The following is a 25,993-nucleotide window of genomic DNA, read 5'->3' as shown; positions in this document are numbered from 1 at the left end:
ACTATACTATACATCACATTAGAAGCTTCAAAAATAACAGCATTTCTCCACTATTTAATGGATATTATTATACATATAAACCTTCCTCTTCAATCACTCTATCTACTAGAAAAAAGCTCATCAAAATCCGTTGCGTAGTTTTAAAGGTCTGAGTATTCAAAGGACAGAAAAAGCGACTCTGTTTTATACTGCGTAGTGATAGTCATACATGGAAAAATACCAAAAAATAAAACTTTTGTTTAAGAATTTTAAGGAAATGCTCAATATTTTTAACGAAAGTATTTTTCGAGAGATGTATGCATTCTTAACCATTTATTATTATTTGTGTGTGTACATACATATGTATGTCAAGCTGATATGAAAGCACATACATACCTATAAACCTACGACCGAAGTTAAATAACGCAGCGAATGTTAATTACCAAAAGTAATTTGGTCGCACAGTTGACACCGAACAATCACACACACGAATTTTTTGGTAAAAATGTTACTTTTGTTTAAACAATTTGGCTGATATAAGAAAGGAATCAAGTATTTTTTTTTATGCCGAACGAAGGTAAATATTTCAAAGTTTTACTGAAAAGTAGAATTTTTTAAATCCATTCTTCCGTATATGAGTTATAGCTGTATAAACAAAAATTTTATGATTTTTTACTACATTTTGGCAATTTGCCACGCCGCTATAATATATACCTTCAAATTATATTAACTGTACCATCTCACGTAGCTAAGCTTTCAAATGCAAAAAAAGTACATACATGGCATTTAGCGACTTTATTTTATAAGATTTATGGATTTATAAAGTTTTTTTTTTTTTTTTGGGCGGAGTCACTAATGGGCAGTGGTTTGTCAAGCGTCGAGTTCTAAAAGTGCTCAGCTACAGAAGTACCATCAGCTGAGGGTAAAGCCTAAATTAATAGAATAGAGAAACAAAAATATACAGCTTTAACGATTAAGAGAGATAAGGACAGTCTTTTTTATAGAAAAAATGGAGTCCGACATATCAAATGTGTTTGAGTGAGAGTGCCGGCACAAACACCGGAAAGGTTCGTTAAGTTCGAAATTCGTTCTACATTGTTTTAAAAGAAGAGGTTTGTAGTGTCTCGTAGTGCGACAGGGAACATTAAAGTTCACTTCGTTAAGAATAAATGGGCTTGAAATCGATCCATTCAGTAGTTTTGTCATAAATATTACGCCAAGCATTTCTCTACGACTAGCAAAAGTTGCAAGATTGATAAGTTTTAATCGATTAGTATAAGGTGGAAGATTAAATGAAGAGTCCCATTGAAAATTCCTTAAGGCAAATAGTAAAAACTGTTTTCGTATTGATTCGAGCCTGTCAGCATGGACTTGAAAACGCGGATTCCAGACTATTGAGCCATAGAGGAAGTAACAAAAATAAGGCGAGGCCACGCCACTTTATAAAATTTTTTAGTTCTCGTACTATCCTTTTGGGGTAAAATATCAGTATTGTTAATTGTATACCGTAAATATTTAAAACTATTTTTTAACATTAGCGCAAAGGAATTATTATACTCTTCTAATGATTTTGCAACTTTTCATTTGATTTATATGACAACTTTAAAGGCTTTTGATTTACATAAGACTTGCAAAAACTTGCATGCTTCTTCGACTAAATTTAGGCGGTGCCAGGCCCATTTTTGAAAAATTTTAAAAGTTTAAATTTTTTTGGCACAAAGTCAACACATATATCATATTTCCTCACTTAATCGGTATTTGGAAATGCATTATTAAATTTTTCTGGTTTTACGAAATTTCGATATTGAAAAAGTGGGCGTTGTTATCATGCAATTCCGCCCATTTGTAATACCATTCTCTAATCGTTGCAGTTACTCAAAAAAAGATATCCTACTCAAAAACTTCTTCGAATGGAAAGGAGGGAGAGAGGGGGGTGGAGGGAAGGGGAAGAACCTATTTTCAAACAACAAAGTAAACCAAAACTTCGTGCAGGACAACGTCTAAGACTTCAGATTATATGACATAGGAATGCAATAACAATGGTGTAAGTCAATTAGAATCAAAGCTTTATCTAATGATTTGAAATACATACGTTTATGTATATAGAACGTAGCTTGGAATTGCTTGATGCATCTACCAAATATCACTAATCATCTATGCCAAACACTCTCACACTTTTAGAGTTTTTTAAAACGGTTATTATTCAAAAAATATAGTATATTCTTCCAGACTATTTTGGGTTTAGCCGTTCTGTAGCTTTGATCGATAAAGGGAAAAATTCAGACCTTCATACATATATTTCAACTATCAAAGTATCAAAATTTAAGAATATTGCAACCAATCTTAAAAACATTTTCGAAAAAGTACGAGGAGAGTTTTTGAGCACTTTTGTGGTCCAATAAATTTTAGTTTAACAAAAGACAAAATATAAGTCTTCCAAATTTGCGTTAATTTTCAACAATTTTTTTCTGAAGAGTGTTTTAGATTTTCTTCCATATACTTAATAAAAATGTTTCACACTTTGTATGTAGGTATGTGGAGGAACCTAAAACTTGTACTTTGCTAGAGTAAAATTGATTGGGCTAAAAAACTGCTTACTCAAAAAAAAAAAAAAAATCCGTGAAGTCCAAATAATAAGTTCGAAATTTTCGTAAAATTTTCTATTTTTGAGGCTGGTTTTAGTAGTTTCAATACAAAAGAGTTTAATTGACGAAATATGGTATTAATCGTCACTACTATTTTTCTGTTCGCTGCTGTATAATATTAATAAAATTAGCTGACATTGCGCCAAATATTGATTGAGACTTAAACAGATGCCAAGAAATTACTCGATTACTCCTTATATCTCAATATCGAAAAAAAACTTTATCTCGTTTCAGACGGTATACATATACATATGCTACGTAGAAACCTATTAAAAACATATTCAAGGAAAAAATTGTTCAATTTAGTAATAAGATACTGCATTTCATAACAATGGCAAAATGATGTGAAAACATTAAGTCGCTATTGATACTTGCACACTAAAGTTAAATTAAAAAAAAAAGAGAAATCATAATTGGCAAAAAACTTTCACCAACCACGGAAAAATATTAAAATATAAAAAATTGCGAGAGCATAGATAGACGGATTTTAAGCGGATGAAAGGAAAGAAAACATAAAGAGAATTATGTCAGAAATCAAGTCAACTTTGAACGCACAATTCCTCAATATCTATCACCTGCCAATAGTTGATGCTACTTGATGCGTTCTTTATACAACTTTTTTTCTTTACTGCACTTTTGTGAGGAATTGCAACTACAAATCGCGGAGCACAACAACTTATCAATGCAACACCACTAAGTATTCTTTTATATTATGAATTTCGTGAGTTGTTAAGAACTGCTATGTCAATGCGGCTGGAATATGGATGCACATATAGATACACATGCATACATAAGTACATATTTCTTTATTGGATGCTTTTAAGCGCACGAATTCGTCGATTCTTCGAAGAATGTATAAATATAATTTTTTAAGTGAAGGATATTGCAAAGGCAACTTGAAGTTCCTACAGCATTTCATCTCTAATATTTCAAAAACCATTCATGCACAATTCGCTTTATTTAAATATATACATATGTTCAATGAACATTGTTCATATATGTAGGTGTGCAATCTTACCTGTCGTCGTTTGTATAGATACTTCCGCGTACATTTGCACATACATGAATATTCGTTCATGTGTTTCTACTTACCGTAATCATAGTGCGATTGTGATGATAACTGTTCCGAACACAGTTTATATGTATGTACGATTTTTTGTGCCAACATACGCGCCTGGTCAAAACCATTCGAGTATAGAGTGATTTCGCCAATCATCGCATAGTCAGGTACCATCATAGCCACTGTACGGAAGAGTACTTTAAGGTTATCTGGCAGCTCGGTACGGCCGGCATAACTGTAAAGAAAAACATAGTACGTAAAAAAAAGAAAAACACAACGAAAAAGCAGTAAGTGCCGAATGTCAGTTGCTTCACTACATTTTTTTTCAGACATGGAACTGGAACAAAGAAATGATTGCCTGATTGTCATTTGGTCAAAAAAGGTGACATGAATTTTTACCCTCCGATAATATACAGTGTATAATTGAGCACAATGTACACGGCGGTATGGCCTAAAAGATTCAATGTGATCATGTGAAATCGTTTTCGAGTTGGTCAGGCTGTTACCTTAATGGTGATTTTAACGGAAACGTAATGTACCTATATCTGGCAGAAGATAATAAATATCGATAACAATCCGCAAAACATAAGGAGAGTGTCTTCATTGCTTAAACAACAACAACAAAAACGGTGTTCTCCTCCAAGCTCCTTAAACTGACCGTACGGATTTTTAGGAAGACTGATTCAGTAGTTTAGCACTAGTAGTAGCTCATAAAAATTGCTCATTTACAAACTTTTTCGGACGCCGTGATGTGATGGTATCGTGCTCCGCCAACCACACCGAAGATCCTGGATTCACGCTTCGAGAAAAGCAACATCAAAATTTTAGAAATAAGTTTTTTCAATTACAAGAAAACTTTTCTAAGTGGTGTCGCCCCTCGGCAGTGTTTGAAAACACTCTGAGTGTATTTTTGCCATGAAAAGCTCTCAGTGAAAAATGAATATAAAAAAATGACTCGCTATTCAACTGAAAGACAAATATTACCTACATATTACTCATCTAATGAATGGGTTAACTTTTACCATCAAATGCCAGCTATTCCAAAAAAAAAAAAAAAAAAACAAGTAAAGAAGGCTAAGTTCGGGTGTAACCGAACATTACATACTCAGCTGAGAGCTTTGGAGACAAAATAAGGGAAAATCACAATGTAGGAAAATGAACCTAGGGTAACCCTGGGATGTGTTTGTATAACATGTGTATCAAATGGAAGGTATTAATGAGTATTTTAAGAGGGAGTAGGCCATAGTTCTATGGGTGGACGCCATTTAGGGATATCGCCATAAAGGTGGACAAGGGCTGACTCTAGAATTTGTTTGTACGATATGGGTATCAAATGAAAGGTGTTAATGGTTATTTAAAAGGAAGTTGGCCTTAGTTCTATAGGTGGATGCCTTTTCGAGATATCGCAATAAAGGTGGACCAGGGGTGACTCTAGAATGTGCTTGTACGATATGGGTATCAAATGAAAGGTGTTAATGGTTATTTAAAAGGAAGTTGGCCTTAGTTCTATAGGTGGATGCCTTTTCGAGATATCGCCATAAAGGTGGACCAGGGGTAACTCTAGAATGAGCTTGTACCATATGGGTATCAAAGAAAGGTGTTAATGAGTATTTTAAAAGGGAGGGGGCCTTAGTTCTATAGGTGGACGCCTTTTCAAGATATCGCAATAAGGATGGACCAGGGGTGAGTTTAGAATGTGTTTTTACGATATGGGTATCATATTAAGGGTATTAATGAGGGTTTTAAAAGGGAGTGGCCCTTAGTTGTATACGTGAAGTCGTTTTCGAGAAATTGACAAAAATGTGGACCAGGCTGACCCAGAACATCATCTGTTGAATACCGCTAATTCATTTATATATGTAATACCTGCCAAGATTCCAAGGGCTTTTGATTTCGCCCTCCAGAACATTTTCATTTTATTCTACTTAATATGGAAGGTGTCACACCCATTTTACAAAGTTTTTTCTAAAGTTATATTTTGCGTCAATAAACAAATCCAATTACCATGTTTCTTCTCTTTTTTCATATTTGGTACAGAACTATGGCATTTTTTCATTTTTCGTAATTTTCGATATCGAAAAAGTGGGAGTGGTCATAGTCGGATTTCGGCCATTTTTTACACCAAGATAAAGTGAGTTCAGATAAGTACGTGAACTAAGTTTAGTAAAGATATATCGATTTTTGCTCAAGTTATTGTGTTAATGGCCGCGCTGAAGGACAGACGATCGACTGTGTATAAAAACTGGGCATGGCTTCAACCGATTTCTCCCATTTTCACAGAAAATAGTTACCGTCATAGAATCTATGCACCTACCAAATTCCACAAGGATTGGTAAATTTTTGTTCAACTTATGGCATGAAAAGTATTCTAGACAAATTAAATGAAAAGGGGCGGAGCCACGCACATTTTGAAATTTTCTTTTATTTTTGTATTTTGTTGCACCATTTCAATACTGGAGTTGAATGTTGACATAATTTACTTATATACTGTAAAGATGTTAAAATTTGACTTTAAAAAAAATTTTTTTTTTAGAATGGGCGTGTTCGTAATCCGATATTCCGAATTTTTATTTAGCACACATATAGTAATAGGGGGAACGCGCCCGGTAAATTTCATCATGATATCTTCAACGACTGCGAAATTAGAGCTTGCACAACTTTTAAATTACCTCTTTTAAAATTAGGCGGTGCCACGCACATTGTCAAAAATTTTACTAATTTTCTATTTTGCGTCATATGTTCAACGCACGTACCAAGTTTCATCATTATATCCGTTTTTGGTAATGAATTATCGCACTTTTTCGGTTTTTCAAAATTTTCCAGGAACCTACATACTAAATTTCACCAAGATACCTCAAAGGTTACTCAAGTTATAGTGTTTACGGACGGACGGACGGACGGATGGACGGACGTGGCTAAATGAATTTCTTTTTTCGCCCAGATCATTTTGATATATAGAAGTCTTTATCTATCTCGATTAGTTTATGCCGTTACGGATTACCGTTTTGCGAAAAAAGTTAATATACTCTGTGAGCTCTTCCCAGCCGAGTATAAAAAATAAACAAAAAAAATTAAAAATACTGTCTGCACATGCACATGCATTATTTTTTTTGGCAAAAACGTGCTTTAAGAATAATTATATAATACTTCACCGGTTTTTGTTAAATTTGAAAGTTGTTTCCGCTAACAAGTAGCTATTCGCTACATATATACAATAGCTTTAGGAAGGCATATAGGTAATCGATATTTATTGATCGAATTTATTGACCGAATAATTTATAAGATAAGATTTCATTTATACACTGAAAACATCCAGACTCAGGTTTGAAGCCAATAAAAATATTTTGGTAAAACATCGCGGGATTGCGGGTTCAAATGCCACTTCCAGGAAAGAAGGCTTTGAAGAGATTTACAAGGTAGATTCGAAACAGCTGTCGTCTTGTCTATCCTGATAAAAAAAATTTAATGATTGCTGCAAAAAATACGTGAATGCATTTAAAAGAAAATGGGCAATCCCCGCTTTGCATTAACAACCAATTATCATAGTTAGTTGTTGTTGCTCCTACTCAACATAAAAAATATTTTTGTTTGGTAATTGCCTTTTACTCTTAAAGGAAATTTTAACGTCAAAGCGAAAATTACACAATCTGTGAGAGAAATACTAATTGGTTTCAAATCCGATTTCGACAAAAATTGTATTCCATAAGACTCCTGAAAGGTTTGACACTTCTAAACGTATTGCCTTAACCACTATTTATTTATTTATTTATTTATTTATAAGTCTACAAATTTAATAATTCATCAGACTAAATATAGTTACGGATTACAGATTAATTACAGAAGCATACAAATTGAACAAAATAATATTATAAGATATGTATATATATTATTACGAATATTAGCAAAACTAAGGAGTGCTGCCAGCTCTAAGCCGATGCTAAGCAGTGACGTGAATGCACAAAAATAATTCAATCATTATGTATCTACATAAACGAAACAATAACTGCGTCTACATATATGTACCATGTACGTATACGAGCAGCGGAGAGTCAATGCACAAATACATGCTGATATCTGAGATACTCCTATAAGTATGCAATGAGAAAAACTATAAAATTGTGCAATTGTAGTTACAGCTAAGATGTTTGAGAGCTAATGGACTAGTATATTCTGGAAGCGCCTCGAAGATGCGAATGTTAAAATCAAAGAGTATAAAAGGCGACAGATATAGAGGCGCTGGAATTCAGTTTGATTTGAGTTGTCAAGCAGTTACGACAAGACGATATCTAGCGAGCAATAGCAGTATTATTTTGAAAGTCAGTTTCATTTAAGCTACCAGTTTGGTTATTAAGCTATTCGTTGCACAGTTTGAGTGTTATTGTGAAGTATTTTAATAAAGGCCATTTTTCCATTATTCAATATTGGAGTTATTTATTCAACGGTTTAGCGATACGAACCTAGCAAAAGGGCAAATAAGAGGATTTGCAGCAAATTCGTTACAATTGGTGTCAGAAGAGAAATTGTTGAATAAATTCTAGAGGACAACAAGGATATGGCAAAGTTCAGTGAATTGAAGATCCAACAACTGAAGAAGGAGTTGGAGAGCCGTGGATTGAATACAAGCGGCGTTAAACTTGAACTTCAGGCACGGCTACGAGGGGCAATGGAGCAGAAGGAATTGATGTGGAAGAGTATGTCTTTTATCTTGATGGCGAGGAGACAACAAAAATTGAAGAGAAAAACGAAACATCGCAGACGGTTAGCAGCACAGACTTGAACATGATATTGGCTGCAATATCTGCACAAACATCGACAGTAGCATCAATGTCGTCGCAATTGGCATCCCAACTGGAATCGTAAAAGACAGAAATAACATCTCAACTGGCATCTCAATTGGAATCTCAAGAGACACGTATAGCATCACAGATTGAAGCACAAGAAACGCGTATGTAAGAAATGTCGACACAGATTACATCGAAGATGGAAGCACAAGAAACGCGTATATCCGAAATGTCGTCGCAAATGTCATCTCAGCTGGAATCGCAGGAGAACCGTATAACAGCGAGGATTGAAACACAAGAGGCACGGATATCCGAAATGTCGGCTCAAATTTCAGCACAGATATCATCGCAGATATCTGCTCAACTGGAAGAGCAAGAAGAACGTATTTCTTCGAAGTTGGAGGCGCAAGATACAAAAATTTTACAGTTTGAAGAAAAAATCGAGGCCGAGGTGGATGCTTTGAGAGGACGTATCGAGCAGTTGCAACTAAATCGCCCAACAGTTTCAACTAGTAATCGAAAGGTAAAAACACCATCCTTTGACGGTTCTGTTCCTTTCCAGGTCTTTAAGCTACAATTTGAGAAGACCGCAACAGTGAACAACTGGAATGCTGAAGATAAAGTTGCTGCATTGTTCGTAGCTTTAAAAGGACCAGCTGCGGAAATCTTACAGACCATCCCAGAGTACGAGCGGAACAACTACGAAACATTGATGAGCGCTTTAGAGAGACGTTACGGAAGCGAGCATAGGAAACAGATATTCCAAATTGAGTTGCAAAACCGTCACCAAAGAGATAATGAGACTTTGCAGGAGTTTGCCTCGGATGTTGAAAGGTTGGCTCATCTTGCAAATGCGGACGCACCCGTGGAATACACCGAGAGGGTAAAAATACAGAATTTTATAAATGGCATACGGGACGTGGAAACGAAGCGAGCTACATACGCAAACCCAAAGCTGACATTTGCTGAAACGGTATCACATGCATTGACTCAGGAAACGGCCTCGCTATTGAGTGATACCATCTACCGCATACAAAGCATTGAGAAACCACGGAGTAGAAGAGTGGTACATTTGGCGATGCTAGCAGCGTTTAGATCGAGAGATTTGTCTGATCGGGACGATCAGACTTAGGTGGAGGGCAGTGTTACGAATATTAGCAAAACTAAGGGGACGATCGGACTTAGGTGGAGGGCAGTGTTACGAATATTAGCAAAACTAAGGAGTGCTGCCAGCTCTAAGCCGATGCTAAGCAGTGACGTGAGTGCACATCAATAATTCAATCATTATGTATCTACATAAACGAAACAATAACTGCGTCTACATATATGTGCCATGTACGTGTACGAGCAGCGGAGAGTCAATGCACAAATACATGCATATATCTGAGATACTCCTATAAGTATGCAATGTGAAAAACTATAAAATTGTGCAATTGTAGTTACAGCTGAGATGTTTGAGAGCTAATGGACTAGTAGATTCTGGAAGCGCCTAGAAGATGCGAATGTTAAAATGCGAAAAGTAGAAGTCCTATTGCTATTCACATATGGTAATGTTAAGAACATTTTATAATCTCCATTAGTATAGCTAACTACACAACTACGGGAAGAGGGCTATACGAAAAAGCACAGTTGAAACAATGAAAAACAATGCAACCAATGTCTGAAAATTGTCGCTATGCTTGCTATTTTTATTAGTAAAAACCTCACAGCCATTTAAAAAGAAGGCAGAATTTCACATTCAAAATGGAACTGGAAGCAATAGTACAAACAATTTATTGATGTGGACACGCGCATGTTTACATCCCAGTAGGAAACGAAAAGAGTTAGAAGTACGCACAAAATTCCAATCACAAATCAAAGCCAATTCAATGGGAAGTCTGTCTACCCTCTCCTCTTCGGAGAAGAATAAGCTATCAAGGATCCTCCAAACATACCTTGATATATCATAGCCTCAATGTTATATCAAGAAAATTACCTGATATTAGACCAACATTTGTAGGACCAACCGCTCTTTGCGGCTCTCCTCTTCCTCTACCCCGATATGTCCTCCGCAGTATGGACAATGTGGCAGTATTCCAGGATTATTACCTACTTACTCTTTTGTCCGACGACCATTACTGCGAGGTTCTCAGTAAGGTATTATGTGGCATGTAGGAGTGTATGTTTTATACCATGATTTCAACTCGCCTTCTTTCCAATTACGCTTAGTAAACACCAAATACGCGCACGCTGCGCCCAGAAACCTTGCCTCCCTATTAGAGCTCTGGCTCCTGGAACAGCACCACGTCAACAAAATCCTCCTCAAGGGCTTGAAGGTGTTCGCTTGAAACCAGTTTACTGTCTAGAAGGTTTATATTGTAAGACTCGCAACACCATTTTGTTTTTGGTTCCTCCCTAACACCTTCGTTGTTACGTGCTTTTTGGGTTACGGCTTTGGAAAAACGCTTCAACCTTTCCCTCTTCTAGCTTGCTACAATTGTTATCCTCCAGAAATCTCTTGCCGAGGCGTAAGTGCTCCGTTGGAGGTTCCTCTGTAAGACTTCCAGCACAATTTGGCCATTTGTCCCTTTGTAATACATTCGTCGCCACCGTGGTGTGATGGTAGCGTGCTCCGCCTACCACACCGTATGCCCTGGGTTCACACCCCGGGCAAAGCAACATAAAAATTTTAGAAATAAAGTTTTTCAATTAGAAGAAAACTTTTCTAAGTGGGGTCGCCCCTCGGCAGTGTTTGGCAAGCGCTCCAGGTGTATTTCTGCCATGAAAAGCTCTCAGTGAAAAGTCACCTACCTTGCAGATGCCGTTCGGAGTCGGCATAAAACATGTAGGTCCCGTCCGGCCAATTTGTAGGGAAAATCAAGAGGGCACGACGCAAATTGGAAGAGAAGCTTGGCCTTAGATCTCTTCGGAGGTTATCGCGCCTTACATTTATTTATTTTTTTATTTAACACCTTCGTCGCGACGTTGGCGACCTTCTGTTCTCCCTTGTTTTAAGGCTTGTGTCTTTCTTGTTCTTAGTCGTAGATAAATATTGTCTGTGCCCAAGGCCAAGTTCCTTAGCTGCGTGTACAATACGCTTTATTGTTTATTTGGAAGATGTTGTGCTGGCCCTGCTAAACTGGCTGAGATAAACTTCAGAAGGCGCAGATTATAATCCGACTTCCTCACATATGGTATCCATACTGGTGCTTTTGGCACTGGGAGGATCTGTCCACCACCTCAACCCACACGTTCGTGTGTTAACTTTGGAGGTTTGTACCATTTCCTCTAGCCACCGCAAGCTCGCGATGTTTTCGCTAGTTAGTGCCTTTATCCATTACGAAGATTTCTCTCTCCGCTCTCCACTAATTTTAATCCTCGAGTCCAGCGCATTGCTCAAAGCGCTTTTGTCTTCTTTTTTGAGACTTCGTCCTATCTCTTTCATCTTTTTACTATCATAAGATCTTGAGGTGCTCATTTTGATCGTACGACCCTCCACCAAACAAGGCGGTCTCAGCGCTCTTATTTTAAATATGGGAAAGTAAACCATAGGCCACAGCAGCGCCCTTTAATCTTGTAAGGCCATCGTTACTTACTGATACAACCTGGGATCTGGAAGGCTCCGCTGGAATACATCCTCTGGCTTCATATATATCCAATGAGAATGGTCCGGATAACGCCCCGAATCACCATCCCGCCACCCTCCAATGACGTGGTAGGCAAGCCTCTAAACCATTCAAACACATAGTCAGCCAATACGGAGTTCGGCTAAGCCCACACACCATCGATCTTTTTTATTTAAGAGAGTTTACAAAAAAACTTTCTATAAATATTATAAATGAAACTATGTCAACCCATCTCCAAAATGTTTTTGGACAAGTTGGAAAATATGTTTTAACAAAGTACAATTTATGGGTCTCTTAAAAAGAAAATTGTAAAAAATCAATGCGAATTTCGAGACACATTTAATTGGTTTTTGTAAGACTAAAATTGCTGGGCTACAAAACAGCACACTCTAAACAATATATCTCGAAACAGACCGCCAGAAATTTGTCATTTAAAAACTGAAACCAATTCTGATATACTTTTTCATAGAAACCTGCACCCTGTATTTTCGCTATAAAGTTTGATCCAATTGAGATATTGCCTTGAAATTTTATAAAGCGCTTTCTGTTGAAACAAGAAGGATGTTGTATGAAAAAAATCCTTTTGTTTGGATGAGCCGTTCCATAGTTATTGGGTCGAAATTTTATTCTGTCCGGATTTAGCTTTTATTTTCGGACTTATAAAATAAAAGTCCGAATAAAATAATTTTTCTTATTATAAAAGTATTAACTGTATGGGTGTCTTGTGTTTATAAATATATATATTTATTGCAAAACAGTTTTTTTGAGTATTAGTGATGCTCGAAAAACATTTTTTTTTTCGTCGTTAAACTTTAAATATTTTTTCTTTTCAAAAAACAAGTTGAAAATTGAGCTTATTTTCTACCTTTCCATTAATATTAATTGCTATGATATGGCAGCATGGTTTTCCCTTTTAAGTTTTTATTATATTGAAAACATTTTTTATAACTATAACTATTAAGTGCGTTCTCTAATATTTTTTCCAAACTTTTCAATGAATATTAGTGTTAGTCGAAAACAAAAATATTTTTCATAGAATATTTGTTTGGTTTTGTCTTTCTGAAAATACTCATTTTTAACTTTTTTTATTAGCTGAAAGGAAAGCTTACTAATTTACCTTTCCAATGATATATATTTTAACTGAACGGAATCATCGGAAATATGATGAATTTTACCCCAAGGGATCAAATGGGAATCTTTATAACTTTTGAAAATGAAATGGTATATTAACTTCGAAACAAATCTCAAAATTGTAAGTTCTTAGAGGAAAATAGATAGACTCACCAATAAGATCTTAAGAGCTGAGTTCATTTAGCCATGCCCATCTGTCCGTCGGTCTGTTTGTATGCAAACTAGGCCTTCTATTTTTGAGATATATTGATAAAATTTGGTGAGTGGATATATTTAGGTGTCCGATTAGACATTTGTCGCAACCGGCCGGATCGGACCACTACAGCATATATCCCCCCATACAACCGATTTTACAGAAAAAGAGGATTTCTGTCATATCTTCCTCAATTTATCAGACTGAAGCTTCAAACTTCACTATATGCTTTCGTATATTGCACATTGTCTGAAAAAAATCGATGAGATCGGTTGTATATATAGCATATATCCCCCCAACGGATTGTTTAGATAAGATGCTTTTCGTAATTACTGCTGGATTTTAACAGCTAGAGGCTTCAAATTTGATTGAATGCTTACGTATAGAGCATTCATTGTTGTCTGAAAAAAGCATAGAGATCGGTTGTATATATAGTGTATGCTAGAAGCTTCAAATTTCATCAAATACTTACGCTTACGTCATATATTGTTGAAATAAGTGATTCGTAGTCATAGTTTTTACATGCAGACCACAAAAAACGTGAAACTTTGCATCCTCACACAAAGTGCCTACCTATTTTTTATTTTCTATTTATCTTAAAATCTATATATTTCGTATCTTATACAGCAGATTATTTGGATATTACCCATGGGATAAGATTATTGTTCAGTCCCGTCCTTATTTGTTTCCTCTTTGTTATCGGTACTTGTTTTATTACAAGCCGAGAAGTCGTCGATAATATTGTTAACACTTCGATAAGAAACCGATAACTTATCGATAACACGCCAATTACATATCGGTAACACTGCAATAACAATCCGCTAAATCGTTATATTGTGGCATTGTCGGCTATACCTTGTCGATAATACGCTGTTAACAAACCGATAAGAAGTGGATAACAATACGATAACTAGTCGAAAAGAAATGGATAACACATACGTACGCCGTCGATAAAAATCCGGTAACTCGACGATTACGTTTGTATTTGATAACAAGTCGTTAAGACTTCAAAAATAAATCCTGTTGGGTTACGGTTGCTCATATTACCTTTTTTCACCACTCCCATACATTACACCTACACTTACAGTACACTTACATTCAGGATTCATCCAAAGAGTACACTACTCCAACACTTTACGATTACAACTACGCTACACTTATATTTGTTATTCCCCCATACAGCTTACCACTCCCTTAGCCTGCACGTGACCTACACTTACATTGCGTTTTTTCCTATACAACCTACCACTTCTAAACAATATGCTTGCACTTAACTCGTGCGTATATTGTGTATTCCCCCATACCGTGAGCAAAGACGTTTCACACCAAAAAGAAAACATATGCATATATTTTAGCTAACTAATACTGCGTCATAATAATCGTCCCGAAAAAAATTAAAGTATCGCGGCCTAAGCGGTAGCTTCACAACTAAGTATAAACAGTGCGGTTTCGCCTGAACTTAGACTCCCTTACTTGTTTTATAATTTTTTTTGTCATATCATTTGCTTACCCAGGATTCATTGTTATAAATATGGAACATGTGGGATCCAAACGCAGCAGCGTATCTTCAAAGAAAAATTTAACCACCTTACGACCAATAGCGCGTTGAATGGTTAGAATTTGTTGCGCCACAACTGACAAGACTTCCAATTCGATACGATTGAATTCATCGAAGCAAGCCCAAGCACCTGATTGTGCTAAGCCCTGCAAAATAGATGAAAAAATATATATGTATATAAACTTCTGTGTTTACAAGAAGGCAGTCAATGAAAAAGAAAATAATAATAATAATAACAACAAAGAGAATTTCCTGTGTTTACGTGTTCATGCCTATCGGCCTACGAAAATGCTGCACAAAAATAACAAAGAAGCGGATAAAAGCACCAAAAGTTAAACTTTCATTATTGAGACATATTGAAGGAGTTAGTAAAAGAGTTTAGCAAAGCATTCAAGCTCACGCATGTGTCCACAAGCACGATTCTACATGCAAAGGTAGATATTTTGTAAGCGAGTAAATATGGCGCATATGTAAATGAAGTTGTAGCATATTGAAAGTTTCGCAGACAACGCGAAGTAAAATAAACAAATGCACGCCTGCCAGGCAAACAAATAAATAAATACACTCAACAAGCTGCTGCTCCTGTTGAAAAAGAATAGCTACAAGAGCCATAACAACGGAACCAAACCACTTATAGGAATGGTGACTTGATTTTGGTATAATAATCTGCTGCTACAAAGCACGTTCTGAAATTTAAAATTGATACAGACTCATAGAAGCGCAATTTCCGAAATTTGGTATTTGATTTAGATATTGGCGTGATGGTAAAAAAACATGTAATCAAGAGGGAAGACTGAGCTGATGGGGTTGCTCAACGGCATTGCGCACAGCCATTAAAGTTTTGCGGGGTATTGAAGTTCAGACAACTGCTTTAAGCCGTCCAAATGGTTTTTTTTTTCTGTGGATTTCAATCTTTAGCACAATGTACTTACTAGAGATATACGCCGCCGATAAACTCAGCCGCCTTCGCTGATCTTCGTCGTTTTTCGCATGCCGGCGCCGTCTATCTCGTCATTTAGGACTGTCAAGGTCGTTTATTTTTCGTTTTGAAAATTGGTCCGATATCATCGAAAGAGTTATAAATGAGTGAGAAATAACAACCACAGTTTGGACTGAGCATATAACTTTAACATCTTTCAACTTAAAATTGGTCGACTTTCATTACAAAATATCGTTTTGGTTAAACGAAACTTTTGAAAACAATATTTCGAACACAAACGTCCGCAAAATTTTGGTTTACAATTTAAAAATTACGGAAAGTCTACATCTAAAGCTTCTACGAAAGTGCCGCCGACTAAGGTATGAGTTCGAAGTAGTTGTCCTATAGCTTCTGCACTGACATATGGTGTGAGGGCCAGGAGATGTGTTATACTCTGTCTTGGGGTCAGGATTGCAACTGTTCGCTCTTCGGAAATTGTAACTCTTAAAAACAGCCGAAAAAACTGTAAGCGCCCTTTAGTACGACCAAAAATAAGCCAGCATTGATGCTTATCGTTACAACTTTGCCACGAGAATGACTATTAATAGATCATTTATAGCGTCAGTATGTCTCTTTTGTGGGTGAAATCGTTTCGACGGCGAATATTAGTAGTTAACCGAGCGCATATCCTTCGGGGAAACTACGCTTCGCACGAGACATACATACAGACAAAAGTGGAACGATTTAAAGTATTTCTATTTTATTTTAGGCAGGCGCAGCACTAACCCTTTCAAGGGGTTGCCAGCACAATATATAGCTTCTCCAACCCAATTGTCAACCTCACCAACCCGTGACGAATCCTGTTTCTTTAACAGCCGAGGTTCTGGCGACCCCAAGTTCCTCATGGTTTTATGGGGTGGTAGGGCGGTATGGCCTTGAAGCTTTAATTTGGTCATACTACATCGGTCCCGGTATGGTCGGGCTGGTGCCTTAATGGTGCTTGTTACCGGAACGTAGATAATCTGCATCCAGCAAAGGACCTTCAACATCGATAACACTCCCCAAGGCCTTCAGGGGTGTCCTTATTACTACAAAAACAACCGGGCTTATGTTCGAAGCCTCCCTGGAGTAAGTAAATGAAGGATAGTCTCTCCATTTTTGAGGCAAAACCCTCGGATCGGTATAAAGAAAAATTAGACTTAAGATTTCCGATAAAATTCTGTAAGAACATAGATGCATGCGTGAACTTAAGTGTAAACACTTCACGGATGCCCAATTTGGAAGAACGATGTACGTGGTTATCGAAAAAGTATCGATATTTTTTCGGAACCTATCAATATTTTATCGAAACTACGATAGCTCCACTACTGATAATAAGCGGATAGTAAGTCAATAACTTGTTGCTATCTCTCGTTACCGCTTAGAAGCCAAGGAAGTTTTTCTTAAACAGGCTAAATTTATTTGTTACATTAGTTCTCTAGACGTAGGCCTTTTTAATCTAGTCACAGTCGGGTGAGAGCATAACTATTCCATCGATTGCGGGCTTTGGGCTCAGCAACTTCATCTTATAATCTGAGTACTACCTGCACCCCAGTTTCCAGATCACCGTGTCCGTTCTTACAGTAGTCGCGTCTGAAACCTTAGCCGTTTGTTTTTTTTTTTTTTTTTGCTTTTTACTATCAATCATTTCTGCTTCCACTTTTTTCCTACTAAAAAGGCGCCTCGCTTCCATCTTAAATTAAACTATGCCACAGATTTACAATTTCGAGTATTATATATCTCATTTCAGCTGATGATAGGCTTTTAAGATGCAATTATTGCAGAATTAAACACAATGAGTATTGCATCACTGTGTGAGTAATTGCATGTCTGAGAGGGCTCTCTCACTGAATCTTTCGATACGAGTTTTCAGGGTCTCTCTACATTAGTGTTCACCAAATTTGAAACTGTAACTGTGTTGGTAAGAGTATTCCCAACCTAATGGTCTTTGAATAACGAGGAACGAGGAAAAACATATGCGTGCTTATTTGTCAACGGATCAATGAGATGGGTCTACCCCGATACCTTAGTCAGAGCAGAGAAAACCAGGTGATGAGGTGAAGTTTTAGTCACACCAGAAAAAAATTTAAGTCTCTACCCTGATGATGATTACGTTGGCGGTTTTCGAAATAGTTCCATCGCAATATGCCGTAAATATTTCTTTCGTTTCAGTTTCTCTTAGAAAACATAATAATTGAAATTCGATTATTATAAGCCGGTCTTAAGCTCATGAATTCTTAAATATAAGTATAAACTGAACACCCCATTAAACAATCAAACATATCTACATTTTAGTTGATATTCTTGAATCTTGTTTGGCTTTTTATGTATATATGTAAATAGTTTTGTAATATTGTTATTGTTAAGATTTCTGACAAAAGTGTTCCTGGAAACTTTCCTGCTGTTTGCGCGTATTGAATATTGTTACACTCAGTGTTACAATACACAGTTTGAATTTGCTAATCCTATCCTAGTGATGCTATTTCTTTTACATTCGTTTAATTGTTCATTTTGACATCCTGTTCATTGCTCAATCGAAGAGTCGTAGCTGAATATTTACTTCGTCCCGCAACATTCTGACCTTTCTTCAGATCTCCAGGTTTCGATCGATATCTGCTCTTGGGACTCCCCTGATGTATTACCGCCACATTCAGGGGCTGAGAAACTGCTTCGTCTCTTCGCCACAGGTAAGAGAAAACTCTGTTCACAATCCGCGAAATGCACACGTTACAACAGTGACAAATTTTTTCGACCAATAATCTGTTACTTGCTGAACTTTTCACATATAAAATAGACGATTTTTATACTCAGTTGAGCAGAGCTCACAGAGTATATTAAGTTTGATTGGATAACGGTTGGTTGTACATATATAAAGGAATCGAGATAGATATAGACTTCCATATATCAAAATAATCAGGATCGAAAAAAAATTTGATAGAGCCATGTCCGTCCGTCCGTCCGTCCGTCCCTTAACACGATAACTTGAGTAAATTTTGAGGTATCTTGATGAAATTTGGTATGTAGGTTCCTGAGCATTCATCTCAGATCGCTATTTAAAATGAACGATATCGGACTATAACCACGCCCACTTTTTCGATATCGAAAATTTCGAAAAACCGAAAAAGTGCGATAATTCATTACAAAAGACAGCTAAAGCGACGAAACTTGGTACATGAGTTGAACTTATGACGCAGAATAGAAAATTAGTAAAATTTTGGACAATGGGCGTGGCACCGCCCACTTTTAAAAGAAGGTAATTTAAAAATTTTGCAAGCTATAATTTGGCAGTCGTTGAAGATATCATGATGAAATTTGGCAGGAACGTTACTCCTATTACTATATGTACGCTTAATAAAAATTAACAAAATCGGAGAAGGACCACGCCCACTTTTAAAAAAAATTTTTTTTTAAGTAAAATTTTAACAAAAAATTTAATATCTTTACAGTATATAAGTAAATTATGTCAACATTCAACTCCAGTAATGATATGGTGCAACACAATACAAAAATAAAAGAAAATTTCAAAATGGGCGTGGCTCCGCCCTTTTTCATTTAATTTGTCTAGGATACTTTTAACGCCATAAGTCGAACAAAAATTAACCAATTCTTTTGAAATTTGGTAGGGGCATAGATTTTATGACGATAACTGTTTTCTGTGAAACTGGGCGAAATCGGTAGATGCCACGCCGAGTTTTTATACACAGTCATCCGTATGTCCTTCCGCATGGCCGTTAACACGATAACTTGAGCAAAAATCGACATATCTTTAATGAACTTAGTTCACGTGCTTACTTGAACTCACGTTATCTTTGTATGAAAAATGAACGAAATCCGACTATGACCACGCCCACTTTTTCGATATCGAAAATTACGAAAAATGAAAAAATGCCATAATTCTATACCAAATACGAAAAAAGGGATGAAACATGGTAAGGTAATTGGATTGTTTTATTGCCGCGAAATATAACTTTAGAAAAAACTTTATAAATAGGTTGTGGCACCTACCATATTAAGTAGAAGAAAATGAAAAAGTTCTGCAGGGCGAAATAAAAACCCTTAAAATCTTGGCAGGTATTACATATATAAATAAATTAGCGGTATCCAACAGATGATGTTCTGGGTCACTCTTGTCCACATTTTGGTCGATATCTGGAAAACGCCTTCACACCACTCCCTTTTAAAACTCTCATTAATACCTTTAATTTGATACCCATATCGTACAAACTCATTCTAGAGTCACCCCTGGTCCACCTTTATGGCGATATCTCGAACAGGCGTTCACCTATAGAACTAAGCCCCACGCCCTTTTAAAATACCTATTAACGCCTTTCATTTGATACCCATATTGCACAAACGAATTCTAGAGTCACGCCTGGCCCACCTTTATGGCGATATCTCGAAACGGCGTCCACCTATGGAACTAAGGATTGCTCCCTTTTAAAATACTCATTAACACTTTTCTTTTGATACCCATATTGTACAAACAAATTCTAGGGTCACCCCTGGTCCACCTTTATGGCGATATCTCGAAAATGCGTCCACCTATGGAACTAAGGATTACTCCCTTTTAAAATACTCATTAACACCTTTCTTTTGATACCCATATTGTACAAACAAATTCTAGGGTCACCCCTGGTCCACCTTTATGGCGATATCTCGAAACGGCGTCCACCTATGGAACTAAGGATTACTCCCTTTTAAAATACTCATTAACACTTTTCTTTTGATACCCATATTGTACAAACAAATTCTAGGGTCACCCCTGGTCCACCTTTATGGCGATATCTCGAAAATGCGTCCACCTATGGAACTAAGGATTACTCCCTTTTAAAACACTCATTAACACCTTTCTTTTGATACCCATATTGTACAAACAAATTCTAGGGTCACCCCTGGTCCACCTTTATGGCGATATCTCGAAACGGCGTCCACCTATGGAACTAAGGATTACTCCCTTTTAAAATACTCATTAACACCTTTCATTTGATACCCATATTGTACAAACAAATTCTAGGGTCACCCCTGGTGCACCTTTAGGGCGATATCTCGAAACGGCGTACACCTATGGAACTAAGGAATACTCCCTTTTAAAATACTCATTAACACCTTTCATTTGATACCCCTATTGTACAAACAAATTCTAGGGTCACCCCTGGTCCACCTTTAGGGCGATATCTCGAAACGGCGTCCACCTATGGAACTAAGGAATACTCCCTTTTAAAATACTCATTAACACCTTTCATTTGATACCCCTATTGTACAAACAAATTCTAGGATCACCCCTGGTCCACCTTTATGGCGATATCACGAAAATGCGTCCACCTATGGAACTAAGGATTACTCCCTTTTAAAATACTCATTAACACCTTTCTTTTGATACCCATATTGTACAAACAAATTCTAGGGTCACCCCTGGTCCACCTTAATGGCGATATCTCGAAACGGCGTCCACCTATGGAACTAAGGATTACTCCCTTTTAAAATACTCATTAACACCTTTCATTTGATACCCATATTGTACAAACAAATTCTAGGGTCACCCCTGGTCCACCTTTAGGGCGATATCTCGAAACGGCGTCCACCTATGGAACTAAGGAATACTCCCTTTTAAAATACTCATTAACACCTTTCATTTGATACCCCTATTGTACAAACAAATTCTAGGGTCACCCCTGGTCCACCTTTAGGGCGATATCTCGAAACGGCGTCCACCTATGGAACTAAGGAATACTCCCTTTTAAAATACTCATTAACACCTTTCATTTGATACCCCTATTGTACAAACAAATTCTAGGGTCACCCCTGGTCCACCTTTATTGCGATATCTCGAAACGGCGTCCACCTATGGAACTAAGGCTCACTCCCTTTTAAAATACTCATTAACACCTTTCGTTTGATGCCCATATTGTACAAACAAATTCTAGGGTCACCCCTGGTCCACCTTTATGGAGATATCTCGAAACGGCGTCCACCTATGGGACTAAGGATTACTCCCTTTTAAAATACTCATTAACACCTTTCTTTTGATACCCATATTGTACAAACAAATTCTAGGGTCACCCCTGGTCCACCTTTATGGCGATATCTCGAAACGGCGTCCACCTATGGAACTAACGATTATTCCCTTTTAAAATACTCATTAACACCTTTCATTTGATACCCATATCGTACAAACGCATTCTAGAGTCAACCCTGATCCACCTTTATGGCTATATCCCTAAATGGCGTCCACCTATAGAACTATGGCCCACTCCCTCATAAAATACTCTTTAATGCCTTTCATTTGATACACATTCCAGGGTTTCCTTCAGTTCATTTTCCTACATGGTTATTTTCCCTTGTGTTGTCACCATAGCTCTCAACTGAGTATGTAATGTTCGGTTACATCCGAACTTAACCTTCCTTGCTTGTTAGCATTAATTTCAAACTGCGGGCTTTTGGCACTGAACCAGAAATTTATACACGTTTCTATTTTTAGACTTTTTATAATTTTGGGTTTTATTTATAACAGCTTTAAGACTTAAGGCGAATTGTTCAATTAAGGCTGGGTTCGAGTTAACCTAAATTTTAGTACCTCAACTAATATTCCACTAAAACTTTCACGCACTGCTGCAATTAAGTTAAACAGCTGTCAAAACTGTGCGAGTTTGTTTGACAATCTAAATTGTTTACCTAAAGTTTTTTATGCTTCGAAAAAAATTTGATACAATTTGAAACTTTGTGTTACTAATATGCAGATATGCATATTTCAAAATGGCATGGCCCATGAAAGAAATACGGTAGGAGTTTCCTAGATAGTAATACAAGAAAATGCATGGGGCTCCAACTTGTATGACTTTTTTCGACGAGCCTCGTGGAGCACGCCCTCAATGGTGCCCGCCAATAACTAAACTTGCATACATATCTTGTTACTAACAAAAGGCATGTCACTAGCGACATATTTTTGGTCATTTAGTGACCACAGATTTCGATCCACAGCCGGCAGCTTCAGCGCGAGGAGATTTAGTGCCACCGCAAAAACACATACATATATAGGTACATAGATATGTATCTATTACTAACCATTTGAAAATTGAAAAACGAAATTAAAAGGAAATAAAAAAATGTCTTGTTTTTAAAATTTGACTTTTAACTTAAGGTTGACAAGTATGCTCAAAAAAATTTGAAAATATTTCTTTTGTACTGTCTTAGTGACATTTTCCAGTGATTTGGGCCTTTTGTCTAATTAGTTAGCAATTTAGGCGAACTCGAACCCAGCCTATGTTTAAAATGTCCACCCAATCAATTGGAAAACAGTATAGTGAATTGAGCGTTTTTGAATATGCGTATACAAATTGATTTAAAATTTAGGCAAACATTTCTAACCGCGCTTTTACCACATTTGAATTATGTTGATGTACATATGTGCTAGACCACTGTTCTAGAATCATCACTTAATTAGCCTTGAGCTTTATAGCGCTCCATATTTTATCGAAAAATTTACATATGTTGATAAGTTTAGTTTTTGCATTATAATTAACCTTATTTTGTTTTGAATCATATAGAACTAATAAACAAATTTAAATTAAAATTCATAATAAATATATTTGTATATACATACATACAGCAGTGTTGGCTTTCATCAAATGAAGCCTTTTTTATTTTATTTTCGATGATTCGAAAAAAAGCTTCTATGGATTTCGTTACTGAAACTATGCAAAGCATACTCAATTTGACAAAATGTTTTTCTTTATATATAAAAATCACGTGTCACTATGTTTGTCCGCGATGGACTCCTAAACTACTGAACCGATTTTGAATTTGTTTTCACCCCATATGTAGTTTGATCTGACTTGAAATATAGGATAGGTTATATCTCAGTTTATATTCGCAATATTATTTTATTACAATTTTTTTTAAATGTTAATACGTAATAATAAAATGTTACGTATACGCAGCGGCACTCATATTTTCAGGTGGTGCAGATATACTTCTGTGTAATTGCTTGGATTGCTTAATTAAACAATCTGCTTTTCAATAAAAAATATTAAAAGATAGCGGGTTCGAATCGAGCTCAAGGCCTAACAATAATTATTTTATCATTATTATTGTTATGATACATTTTTTCTTAATTGAAAAAATTATTAAATTAGAATAGAAGATTAAGGATTAAGGATTAATGAAGACAAACAAAAAACCGCTGTGATGGCTGAATGGTTATAGCAGCGGCGCCTAAACGTTGCCGATGAAGGAATTTAGCAGTTCCCGAAATGGATCTATACAACGAGCTTTGGCAGTTGTCTAAATTTTTTCTTTCTTCTATTCTAATTTAATAATTTTTTCAATTAAAAAAAAATTTATCATAATAATAATGATAAAATAATTATTGTTAGGCCTTGAGCTCGATTCGAACCCGCGATCTTACAAATCAGTAGGCCGATATAACAACAAAAATTGTTAAAAAATATTATAGCGAATGATATCAAGTATAGCACATCACCAGGCCCGTCGAGAGGGGGGATTACCCCGGACCCGGCGTTTCTGAGGGGGCCCACGATTTAGAAGTACTAAGACATTTTTTTTTTTAATTCAGGAGAGTCTTTAGTTGTTCCATGTGCAATTTTTAAGCCGTTCTTCAAAAGCAATGAATATCTGCATTTCGTTTTAATATTATAGTGAAGTGTGAAAAATAAAAATCTATATACATATATAAAAGGAAAGGCTAAAATGTGTGTTAGTTGGTCGCCGGTGTTTGAAGAGATGCCTCAGTCGATTTTATTCATACGTGGGCCAGGGTACCCCCAGAATGTGTTTCAAGAAAAGTTCTTTCGTCATGGACGTGTGCTCCTTTATCATGTCCCACTTTGCACCTATGATGTCTAGTGCTAGTGGGACATGATAAAGGACCACACGTCCATGACGAAAGAACTTTTCTTGACGGTAGTCAAGTTTTGCATTAAGGAAAATCGGTATTTCAAATATAAGGATAAAATATACGAGCAACGATCGGGAACTTTTATCCCGGTTTGAAATGCAGGCGCCGAACAAACCACGAATGCTTACGAAATATGTAGATGATTTGTTCGCGATAATAAAAACGGATGACACAAATATTTTGCTTAACCTACTTAACGGATACCACCGATCGATTAAATTCACTATTGAAGTAGAAAGGGACGGAAAAATACCTTTTCTGGACACCCTAGTGATTAGGAGGAACAACTAATTAGCATTAGACTGGTAAAAAAACCTACTGCATCCGGCAGACTGATTAACTTCAACTCACAGCATGATAGAGGAGTAATAGTGAACACGGCCAATAATTTCGTGAGACGAGTTCTCTCAATTAGTGATAGAATTTACCATACCAAAAATATTAAACTTATAAAGGATACCCTCGAAAAGAACGATTTTCCAATTAAATTAGTGAACAAACTTATATATAATTATTACTCGCGTCTAGGTAAAGATAATAAGGAGAAAAATCAAAATGCCAAAATCTTTAAATCCGTCACATATATCCCTGGGCTTTCAGAAAGGATCAAACATTCAAAAATGTATGATATGGATAATGTTCAGCTAGCATTTACCTACAGCAATTCTTTAAAAAAGGTGTTCAGCAGATTAAAAGACCCAATACCAATACAAGAAAAATCGGATGTTGTTTATAGGATTCCTTGCAACGGCGACGGGTCCCACGTATGCGAGAAAGTATATGTGGGTACTACAAAATCAAAACTGAAGACAAGGATATCCGCTCATAAATCCAATATAAAATTAAGGAACAATTTTTCTGACAACAAAACGGCTCTATCATCTCATTGTAAGGATACCGGACATTACCCGGATTTCAAAAATATCAAAATTTTGGAAGAGGAGAAAAATTATCATAAGCGTTTTACTTTAGAAATGCTTCACATAGTGAACACCCCTAATGATAGAAGGATGAATTTTAAGGCTGACACGGATCATTGTGCTTACGCCTACCGCAACCTGATTTTAAAGCACAATCAATACTCTTGATAAAATAAAACAAAAATAATAACAATTTGCTCCATTCTCTGCACATGCACACTCATGTAGTTTCTGTGCCTTGGTACAATA

The 25,993-nt window shown here is 36.4% G+C and overlaps 1 protein-coding gene across 1 annotated transcript in view; it reads right to left on the bottom strand.

Annotated features, from left to right (window-relative positions):
* The window catches only part of Dnah3 (dynein heavy chain 3, axonemal), a 457,577-nt gene that overhangs the window by 240,646 nt on the left and 190,938 nt on the right, over positions 1 to 25,993 (bottom strand). The window contains exons 31-32 of the mRNA XM_067756774.1: positions 14,905 to 15,098; positions 3,717 to 3,919 (exon numbers count right to left, since the gene is read on the bottom strand). Of these exons, the coding sequence (XP_067612875.1) occupies positions 3,717 to 3,919; positions 14,905 to 15,098 (397 nt within the window). The remainder of the gene's footprint in view (positions 1 to 3,716; positions 3,920 to 14,904; positions 15,099 to 25,993) is intronic.

Source organism: Eurosta solidaginis, chromosome 5 (genome assembly GCF_040869045.1).
Source record: "Eurosta solidaginis isolate ZX-2024a chromosome 5, ASM4086904v1, whole genome shotgun sequence".
NCBI classification, from domain to species: Eukaryota; Metazoa; Arthropoda; class Insecta; order Diptera; family Tephritidae; genus Eurosta; species Eurosta solidaginis.
The sequence above is the reverse complement of the archived record's forward strand: the minus strand, read 5'-3'. Positions and strand labels throughout refer to the sequence as shown.